At 41.7% G+C, this 10,930-nt stretch overlaps 1 protein-coding gene across 1 annotated transcript; it reads left to right on the top strand.

Moving 5' to 3' along the window:
* Positions 1–1,381: 1,381 nt before the first annotated feature.
* On the top strand, positions 1,382–10,701 carry NPTX1 (neuronal pentraxin 1). The gene is made up of 5 exons (XM_074260361.1): positions 1,382–1,953; positions 2,403–2,610; positions 4,872–5,116; positions 7,518–7,697; positions 9,869–10,701. The coding sequence occupies exons 1-5, from the start codon at positions 1,513–1,515 to the stop codon at positions 10,088–10,090; spliced, it is 1,296 nt and encodes a 431-aa protein (XP_074116462.1). The 5' UTR covers positions 1,382–1,512; the 3' UTR covers positions 10,091–10,701.
* The last annotated feature ends 229 nt before the right edge of the window (positions 10,702–10,930 follow it).

Here is a 10,930-nt window from a genome sequence, read left to right as displayed (position 1 = left end):
GCGCTCAGGGACTTCTACTACGCTGCTGAAAACCCGCGCTGATTCCAGCTACCCGGAACTCGAGCCCCAGAGATCTGCTCTGTTTGCTGGAAAGGCAAACTGTTTGAATTCCGGCTCGGATAAGTTTCATAGAGCTCATCCCGGACCATCCTTTCCATTCCACCAATCCCCGACCCCCCCCCCCCCCCGACCCCCACACACAAACACTCATACCCTCACACCTTCACCCTTGCTGGCAGGACTTAGTGGTTCTCCAGAGTTCATATTTTCCCTGCTCACTGGTTTAAAGAAGTGGCCCTGGGGAGGGGGGGGGGGGTGTCGAGGTGAGGGAGAAGGGACTAAAATAATTCTCAAACCTTTGGAGTCTGGGATTTATTTCAACAACCCCGCCCCCAACCCTCATCCCTTATGATTATCCGAATGATGGAATAAAACTGGCTGTGTGTGTGTGTGTGTGTGTGTGTGTGTGTGTGTGTGTGTGTGTTCTCCGCATCCCCTGATCTAGAGGCAAGTTAGAGGAGGAAAAGATAGGAAAAAGAAACTCAGTAAGAGTATCGGGAGCAAGGGAATGGGAACGCGGGGGAGGGGGGGGCTCCTGTGCATTTTGTTTTGTTAACAATTAAACACCTATCAAATGTAGAGGCATCCCAGAGCCTAAATATTTTCCTGGTACCTTTTCACTTCCCGTGCCCCGTTGGAAACTCTGGAAAAGCACATTAGCTTTTAAAGCCTAATGGTTTAAATCACAGGGAAAGAGGATTTGGGTCTGAAGCATATGGGTCTACCTTCAGCCATTTCTTACCCTATCTAAGCCTAAGTTTTTTTCATCTATATACTAGATATCATCAAACCTACTTTAACTTGTACCTAACCTGTATGTATATAGGAGATATACCTACCTCTCAGGGTTAGTGGTAAAAATCAAATGTTATGCTGTCTCTAAGAGCTCTTTATGAGCAGTAAAGCGTCGTGTGGACGTAAAGTCCACTTGCCTTGTTCCCCTGTCCCAAGCAATTCATAGTTGGGTGGGTGGGAAGAGTGGGAAGAGAGAATGAAGGGCCAGGTTCAACAGATGGGGAAATAACTGGGGCGGAAGGGAGGAGCTAGGAGAGAGGAGGAGGAGGTGAGGGAGAGGAGGAGAGTGAAGGGGTTGTAAGGACGTTTGGGAAAGAAGGGAGAGACCCAGAGCATCTCTTGGGGATGGGATGAGGAGGAAGGAAGAACACCTCCTTTTTTCATCCCAGTTCTTGATAGATCCCCTTCCTCTGGCATGGAACGGGTCACTAGACAATTAAAATGGGATTCCTGCCTTGATGACGTCCGCACCGTGAAGGCCCCTCCCGCAGCAGCATAAAAGGCTGTGAGGTTCCGCAGTCTGCTCGGCAGTTAGGGGGTGGACTGATAGCTCCACGGCTCTGAACTCCCAGGCACCGCAGCACGCAGACTACTGCGGGAGACTCGGGGAGTAGGGAGGACTTGTTAGGTCCCGGGAACACTGGGACCCTTCCAACCATGCCGGGCGGTATCCCGTGGTGCTTCGTGGTCCTCTTCGCCGTGTGCCTGGAATGCCTGGCCCAGAATTTCGGGCAGACCCGTTTTATCTGCACTTCGGTGCCGGTAGATATGGACATGTGTACCTCGGTTCAGAGCAGCGGCAGCGCTGAGGACCTCAAGACCAATGTGTTACAGCTTCGTGAGACGGTGCTGCAACAGAAGGAAACCATTATGAACCAGAAGGAGACTATTAGGGAACTGACCACCAAACTGGGCAGGTGTGAAAGTCAGAGTTTGCTGGAGAGCGGACCCAATGAAGCCAAGCCTGGATCGGGCAGAAAACAGACAGGCTCCGGGAAAAATACCATGGGGGATCTGTCCAGAACCCCTGCTGCGGAGACTCTCAGTCAACTCGGGCAAACTTTGCAGTCTCTCAAAACCAGGCTAGAGAACCTTGAGGTAAGTGCTCCATCTTCTCATAATGTGGAGATGGCTGTGCTCTGGCTGACTTCTACAATTTTTTCTCCTCTCGCTGAACCCTTTTCAGCAGGTCTCTCCTAGGCACAGGCGCGCGGGCTCACACACCACACACACACACACACACACACACACACACACACACACACACACACACACACACACACGCCTGTGTTGTCCTTTATTAGGTGTTGTCTGGGTGATTCCACAAGGTTTGCATGAAGTTTTTTTGTGGGCTCCTAAGTGCAGATCGATTCTCTGGAAGACTGTCTCGGCAATTAGCTTCCAGGGAAGCCTAGACACTGGACAGCTCCATCTCTCACCTTTTAGCTCCGCTTTCTCCCCAAGCGTTCTTTACTGTACAGCTAATCATTTTTGTTGTTGTTGTTGGTTCCCCCACCCCACCTCCCTTCTACTCTGTGTCTCTGCAGCAGTACAGTAGACTCAATTCTTCAAGCCAGACCAACAGCCTTAAGGACATGTTGCAGAACAAGATCGATGACCTAGAGAAGCAAGTTTTGTCTCGGGTGAATAGTCTGGAGGAAGGGAAGTTGAATCCCAAGAATGAGACTGAGGAGAGGGTCAAGATAGAGAGCACTCTAACATCCCTCCACCAAAGGATCAGTGATCTGGAGAAAGGTAAACACTACTTGGGACAGTAGATGTGGGTTACAGACTCGTCTTTGGATTGATGATCTCGGTGCAAAATAATACTGCAGAAATGCCTCTTCGCCTAGTTACCTGCTGCAACCATCCTTTCCTCCATCCCACCACCCTCATTTTTACTTTCCTGCCTTCACTTAAGCTCTTGATCTTTTCTTTTCTCCATAATGCCAGACCCTAAAATTATCCAGGTCTTAGTACTAATTGCTGTTGACAGCAGTAAGGGAGAGTAAACCTTCTCTGGTCAACTGATTTTTTTTTTTTTTTTTAAATATCCTGAACTCTTAAAACTTATCAAATCTTTATTTGGTTGATTTAGTCCAATCTGTCCTGGGAAACCCCACCCAGTGTGTTCTGTTCTTGACACATTTCATCAGGATTATATATGGGCTCTACCAACTCTCTAAGCTAGTCCTTTCCCCCTCAATAAGAGTCCATCTGGGCTATCTAATAGCATTTTATCTGAGTTTCCTTGATGTCCTCATGGGATTCTATTGGCACTTCCCATCCATTCACAGTGCTTTAATGCTCTCACAGACACAACCTGCAGTTTTTCACTCGATGTAACATAATCCCGGGCATATTTTGCACTCCCCAAAGATTCTGTTTCTCAAACTTCAACAAGCTGGGTGATTATTACTCTCATTCAAACTCACTGCTCCACATACCACGCCTTGGGCATATTGATTAGCAGGAGCAACTCTTTGCTTGATGTCAGAAATCAAATAAGGTTGTAAAAGGAAGAGAACTGATTCCCAGAGCTCGTGACACGTGATAAGGATTAGACTGCAAAATGTGCTGGAGGGATTTAAACACTGCCATCTTAAGGCCTGTTATGTAACTGGAGGGGGGGGGGAATAGATCATTAGAAAGAGAGAAAGCAGAATAGGGAGGTAGGAGGGAAAATGCAGAGAGTGTGCTGAGGGTGACGGGGAAATGAAACAACAAAACAAGAAAAGCTGGAGACATGGAGTCAGCCAAGCCAAGTGGGAATCTGCAGACCTAGAGGGAAGGATGCTTGAATGAGGGAGGAAGTACAGATGGCAGAGAGATAGATGGAAGCTGGGGGTGAGGAAGGGTTAGGAAAGCCACTCAACTGAGTAGAGTGGCCTTGCTCACGTCCTTCAAGCTTGCTGGGAGGTAGGAGGAGGGATGCGGAGGCGGGATGTCCTCAGATCTTGCTCTGCCTGCTATGCCTCCCTCAGGGAAGTCATCAGGCTTTTCCCAGTTTCCTCAGTCCAGAGTGAACCAGCCTCCTATCTCTTTCCCTTGTGTAGGAGTACAAAAATCTGAGGTCCCTGCTGTATACAGCATGCAGCCTGCAGTTTGAACCCTGCTTCTCTGTGTGTATATGTCAAGGCTCATCTGTTTATACACATACTGGAAGTGGTTGTGACCCATCACTACCTGCACACATTAGGACATACTGATACAGGGAACCATGAACTGTGCAAATATAGACATATTCAGGAAAATGAAAATATAGAGATGCTTACATGTAAGGATCCCTAGGTTCACATTATCTGGGATTGATGCTGTGTTTGTTCAGAGTCTGACTATAAAATATTGTGAGACTCATAAAAAAAATAAATCAACTTATATATCTAAATTAGTCTTGTTCCTTCCAAATAGTTTCCAAAAAATTATATAAAATGCTGCTCAAAACATCGTGGATACTTCTCTTTGGTACTGTCTTCACAGTCTGACATACATTTTGGGAATATTTTCAGTGATGGAAAATGCACCTCTTTGAAGGGGAATTAATTTTTTTTTATTTACTTATTTATTTTGCAAATAGTCAAGAGTTCCCCACAGTTATATCTGATGAATAAGGTAATGATGGGAAATGCTCTTTCGGATAATAAAATTAACTGTGGCTACAAAGTTGTGAGACTGATTTGCTTCTAAACTAGCACTGAAGATGATTTTCAAAGAAGTATTTTGATTTGCACTAGTATCCCTGGAAGTAGCTGTCTAGCCTTCTGACCAAGTGCTCTGAAAGGAGACAATCTTCTTTTGGATTAACCAGAAACTCTGATTTGATTGCAAATCATTCTCATTCCTTAGTATTCCTTTCCACTCAAACTTTGCACATAACAGGCACTTATAGATATTTTATCCCATGCTTTTTCATGTCTATAAATGAATTCTAGGCATATAAGTTGTTTCACCTGCTTGTCTGTGGAGTACATACATACATACGTACATATCTCAGCTCTCCTCTATTTTTTCCCCAGGTCAGAAAGACAACAGGCCTGGGGACAAGTTCCAGCTCACATTCCCACTTCGAACCAACTACATGTATGCCAAGGTGAAAAAAAGTCTTCCAGAAATGTATGCCTTCACTATCTGCATGTGGCTAAAATCAAACGCCTCCCCTGGAGTAGGGACTCCATTTTCCTATGCTGTACCAGGCCAGGCTAATGAACTAGTCCTGATTGAATGGGGGAATAACCCAATGGAGATCCTCATAAATGACAAGGTAAGAGTCCCTGAACCCACCCACCCACCCCTTACAGACACTGGACTTATTAAAAAAAATTCATAGAATGCTTGAGTTGGGACCCTCTCTTTTCACAGATAGGGACCTGAGATCTAAGAAGTGCAATGATTCAAGGTCCCACAACTAATAAATAATAAAAAGAGAAGGAAACCGGTATGCTAGGCAGATCATTCAGTTTAAGGATCTTCCAGGTGAGCTGACAATTCTAGAACCAGGCATTAAACTGAGTGGGCTCTATGCCTTGCATTGTTATTGGAATAACTGAGTTTCAAAGAAACATGAAAGGGGGAGACTACTCTTTCTCTTTAAGTAAAATTCCCTTCCTCTTTAATTAGGCTTCTTAGAACAGAGTGGAATTGAAAACACCAAATGGAAGCTTCCTAAAAGTGAGATATGTGCTGTATATGTTACTTAACATAAAGAAATAAAGGTCTTTGTAGAGCTTAGTGTAAGGATGTGGAAGAGAGCAAAAAGAGATAGATGTGTTTAAAATCCCCTCATCACCTTAAGGTCAATATGGTTCTGGGCCAATTTTGGGCTAGAGTCCAAACTCAAATAATTCCAGGCCAGTCACTGGACATTATCAATACTAAATGTCCTGGGTCATTTCCAGAGCTGTGCCAGGAAGAAGAAAAAGGTCCAGACAAAGGTCTCATGCTTTCCCAAAGCAATCCCAAGATTGACTAAGATTGTCCCCTTGAATCTTCTAGCTTAGAGATGTCCAAGAAGTATACTGAATTCCTTGGAAATTCTAGATAACACCCCCTGACCCCTTGTTTTTTCACTCTTCCAACCCTAGTTTTCTAAGTGAGACTGACCCTTCATTGTCACTGATAGACTTGGAGATAGAAGATCAGGCTTAAAGCTTGGTACTGACACTTATTAAGCAGTCTGACTATAGGAAAGCCATAATCTCTCTGTAAAATGAGAATAATATTGTGTGTACTATCTCCTTTTTACACCTTATAGCTTTTTATACCTTAAAGCAGTTTATAAATGAGAGTTTGTTATTCTTCACTGAATTCTTCTATGACAGTCACCAATAAGTTCTTGAGTTAATTTATCAATCATTAAATATCCACCTTTCCTAATGCCTAAGATTGATATTAAATGGAGCCTAGGCTGGGAATCTCAGGACACATTAGAATTTATCCCTACACTTTTCCTGATTGTGATCTTAAACCAATTGTTTGTCACCTCTGGACCACCATTTAATCCTAAATATGAAGAATACACTTAATAATAAATTTGTCTTATCATAATATCCTTCCCCCTCCTCTCACTCTAGAGGAAAGTTGGAGGATTAATGAGATCACAGATGGAAAAAGGGTCTGCGCGTTTAGACTGCAGTGCCATCTATGTTGATGCGCTGATCAGTTTCTTTAGCACCTCTTCTTCAGAAGCTTAGGACTCGGAGAGCACTAAACCTGGGACGTCTAATAATTAAAAAACAAAAAATCCTCAGAGAGAGGCAATGCAGGAAAAGGAATATGAAATAGATAAAGAAGGCATTGGTGAATTCCAGCCCCAGACCCATGTTTAACCAAAGCCTTTGTTTTTCCAAGTTGCTGCTGTCAACATTCTTTTTAGAATGATGTACTTTTATGGACCAAGGCTAGCTCTTACTAGGTTCTACTAGTGGGGATACTATGATAGTAGGAATTAGGGTATTGAACAAAAGATGAAGAAAAGGAGTAACCCTTACTCCTCTCCTTTCCTTCCCCCCATTCCAATTCACTCATTTGCCTTGTCAACCAATTTAAGGGGTTTATTATTTGGCAATGGGTATTTTGTATATACTGTACCCTAGAATAATGTGACTGATGTGTATCTTAATGTGTGGGTTAATATTTCCAGACTTCAATGATGAGTCAATACGACGTTTGGCCATTTAATACATTTTTTGTAACTGATTTAATAATAATAGTTAACATTTCCACAGTGCTTTAAATTTAACAAAGCACTTTACTTATATAGTCTCATAACAACCTTGTGAAGTATAGGTATTATTATCCCCATTTTATAGATGAGGTTACTGAGGCTTAGAAAGCTTAAGTGATTTGCCTGTGTATCCATCACTGACAAGTAAGCATTAAGGGCAAAATGTGGACCCAAATCTTCTTGATTCTATATCCATCCCTCTTCCCATTACACCACACTATCTCTTATGATAGAACTAAAAGTAATCAGTATGAATAACAAAGACAAATGAAAGCACAGTGCCTTGTCTTTGGAAGGGAAATGGTTAATCAATGTTTGCTGAATTAATGATTCAAATAGAAGTGTCAGAGTTGTGCATACTGTTATAATAAGCTAAGATCAAATGGATTTGAAATGTGAAAAGGAATAATAAAATAACTATTTTCCTTTTCTGCCTCAGGTTGCCAAGCTACCCTTTGTTATCAACGATGGTAAATGGCATCACATCTGTATCACATGGACTACTAGGGATGGTGTCTGGGAGGCCTACCAGGATGGTACTCAAGGAGGCAATGGAGAGAACCTGGCACCCTATCACCCAATCAAACCACAGGGTGTGCTCGTGTTGGGCCAAGAGCAGGTACTGGTCAAATGGGGACTGGGTTAACTGGAAGGGCACACCTAGGGAGTAACCCTAGATGTCCATGGATGATCAAAAGATAGACCTCTGGATTAGAAGGAAAGAATGATGAAATAGGAACCATTTTCTTGTGGGAACCAAAAATCACACAATCCCCCTCTTTCCTCCCTGTCCTCTGTCTCTCTGTCTCTGTCTCTTTCTTCCCCTCACTTCCTCCTCCTCTTCTTCCCTCCTTCCCTAGTCCTCTCTCTGTCTCTCTATTCCTCCCCACTCTCTTTCCCCCTTTCTCTTTGTCTGTTTCTCTCTGTGTGTCTGTCAGTCTGCTATTTCTCATAGATAAATATTTCATATTTTTATAGAATTTTAACACTCAAAAATATTTTAAGTTGCTAAAGGTGAAAAAAGATTTTAATAGGGATAATAATATTCCCAATAATTCACTCTTCAATAGAATTTTAAGGTTTACAAAATACCTTTCTCATAACAATCCTATGAATAAAATGGTGTAAATATTATTTCATCTTTAGAGATAAAGTAACTTAATATTAAAGAGTGACTTGATTTGGCAAAACTCCTGATTTTGATGGCATTATAGGGAACTCAAGTACAAACAGACTGTGGTCTCAGTGCTCCTGATAATCACTGTTATTGTCATTATTATTATTGTCATTATTATTATCATTATTGAATCAGGAAGAAAAAAAAATCTGTTTTTGATATATACTAGTTGTGTGACTTGAATCTTGAAACCTTTCAGTTGTTTTAAGTTAAAGATATGTAGATGAGTCACTAATCTCCATAAGTGGGGAAGGAATTTCCACACTGAAAGTTCCCCATACTTATGAAATCACAGGTCTGAACTAACAAAAATTATTATTATTACCTTGATTTTAAAATAAACAAACTTCTAATTCATAATATCAATTTAGTTCCACATAGAAAAATGTTTCATAAAATCACATTTTATTCTTTCTTTTTTCACACTTGAGTGAAAATTTCCTAATATGAAGATGCAACAATGCAGAGACCACAAGTAGGAATGAATTAAGTCAACACATAAAACAAAATGCTTTACTGTAAAATACTGGAAAAAAGTTTATATTTTATCATTAGCTGTTCTAATTATAAAATTACTAGTTTGAGGCTTCATTTTAATTGGTTTTGATACTGAAAATTAATCTGGCTATTATCTTATAAATTAAAATAAAAAATAAAATAATTTTCCTTCCTCTGTCTCTCTGTCTCTGCCTCTTTCTGGTGGCACCTAGAGTTCCTAGGATTATAATTTTTTTTTCTGCTAGTTCCATTTAGCAAGACTCAAAACATTCATTACTGGATTGAGAAATTAGATTGGCAAAGACAAAAAGAAATAACATAAGAAATGATAATCAAGGAAAATATCTTGAATGGACCCTTGTTCTTGTTAGATCAGCCTATACACCAGGTTACTGGCTCTAAGCTCCAGCTATAGAAAAGCTAAATTCTATTATATCTCCTATCCCCCCCCACACTCAATAGGATAATACACCAGGATCAGGGAAAAGACTAGAGACATTTCTATCCCCTGTGATCTTTGTGAAATAAATAGAGGGAGACCCAGACAGAGAACAGAAACAAAAATAGAGGCAGATCATATAGCCAGCTAAAGTTAAACTCACAGATAGACACCAGAGACAAAATAGACCTCTCTCCTCCCCCTTCTTTCTGTATGTCTTTCCTTCTTTCTCTGTCTCTCTCTGTGTCTCTATCTCTCTGCCTCATCTGTCTGTCTGTCTGTCTGTCTCTCTCTCTCTCTTGTCTGTTTCTCCCTCTCTATTTCTGTCTGTATCACTGTCTTTCTACCTCACATAATATTTCAAGTTTATACAGAATTTTAACATTCAAAATACCTTAAGTTGCTAAATAGAGAAATGTGGATAAATAGGAAAAAATACACAATGTACCTATAGACATCCACATTCACACAGAAAGACATTTTTTCACAATTAAACAGAGAGAAAGATAAATAAGCAGAAATATAAAGGCACATGGAAGGACAAACAACATTAGGATGACCAACATTCCTAATGAGGCAGTAAGCCAGAACTGAAATTTCTCAGGGCCACCCACTTCCCCAGCCTTCATCTTAATCATTACCCTCCATTACTATGTTCTCTCTGTTTCTTTGAAAGGATACTTTGGGTGGTGGGTTCGATGCCACACAAGCTTTTGTTGGTGAACTGGCTCATTTCAACATCTGGGATCGAAAACTCACTTCTGGGGAGATCTATAACTTGGCCACCTGCAGCACCAAAGCTCTGTCTGGGAACGTCATTGCCTGGGCTGAGACCAACATTGACATCTATGGCGGGGCCACCAAGTGGACATTTGAAGCTTGTCGTCAGATCAACTAATTGCTTTGAAGCTGCCTCTTTCCCTTCTTCCTGCCTGCCCTTCCCTCCCGTTCCCACTCTCCTCCCTGCTTAAGTAGTTCTGACCCATTTGTCTTTTCCTCTCTTCCTTCCTGAAAACTTAATTAAGGACATGTCCACCTCCTCCCCCAAAACACTCCTCCTTGTTTTGTTTGTTTCTCTCCTGAAGCGGAGTCACTTGTCTTGTCAGTCCCCAAAGAACAACTCATTTCTCTCTAGGAGCCTTGGACTCAGTTCCTCAGGCATCCCCTCTCCACGGTAAAAGCAACAGCATCAAACTTTTGAACCATGCAAAAGTAGGTGAAAAGTTTTTTGATTTTTTTTTGGTCAGGGGAAAGGGGCTTTTCTTTTGGAATGATGCTTTCTGTTTTTCCTACCTTCTCTCTCTCTCTCTTTTTTTTTTTTTGTGGCTTTGGGAAATTTCACAACTGGTCGAATTCCTGTATTTGCCAACTTTGTTAGATGCCTGAGTGCCTTTGGGCTGGTGCAACTTCTTGAGCACACACATTTGTCTTCATTTGCAACCCTTTTTAAGAAGGACATATCTCTATATTGATATAATAAATGTCTTTTAGGCAGTTTGTTAAAGGCCAGGACACCTCGCCATAGAGAATTTTTATTTTGTATTAAAAATGAATTCTCTTTAAATGACTGCATACTCACATGGCACTTTGATTGACTCTGCCTACTCCCATTGGGAGAGGAAGAGATAACTCTTGTGGAGGAGGAAGAAGGATACTATTGGCCTCAGCATTCTGACTAATCCTGTTGGCAACTATCAGCCCCTAACCTGTTCCTCAGCTATTTGTATCTGAGGGTACA

Source organism: Sminthopsis crassicaudata, chromosome 4 (assembly GCF_048593235.1).
Source record: "Sminthopsis crassicaudata isolate SCR6 chromosome 4, ASM4859323v1, whole genome shotgun sequence".
NCBI classification, from domain to species: domain Eukaryota; kingdom Metazoa; phylum Chordata; class Mammalia; order Dasyuromorphia; family Dasyuridae; genus Sminthopsis; species Sminthopsis crassicaudata.
This window is presented reverse-complemented; position numbering and strand designations above follow the sequence as displayed.

Coding starts and splice junctions, on each gene's coding strand:
- NPTX1 (XM_074260361.1), top strand. CDS start 1,513: ATGCCGGGCGGTATCCCGTGGTGCTTCGTGGTCCTCTTCGCCGTGTGC. Junction 1,954..2,402: donor CCAGGCTAGAGAACCTTGAG/GTAAGTGCTCCA, acceptor GTGTCTCTGCAG/CAGTACAGTAGACTCAATTC. Junction 5,117..7,517: donor AGATCCTCATAAATGACAAG/GTAAGAGTCCCT, acceptor TTTCTGCCTCAG/GTTGCCAAGCTACCCTTTGT.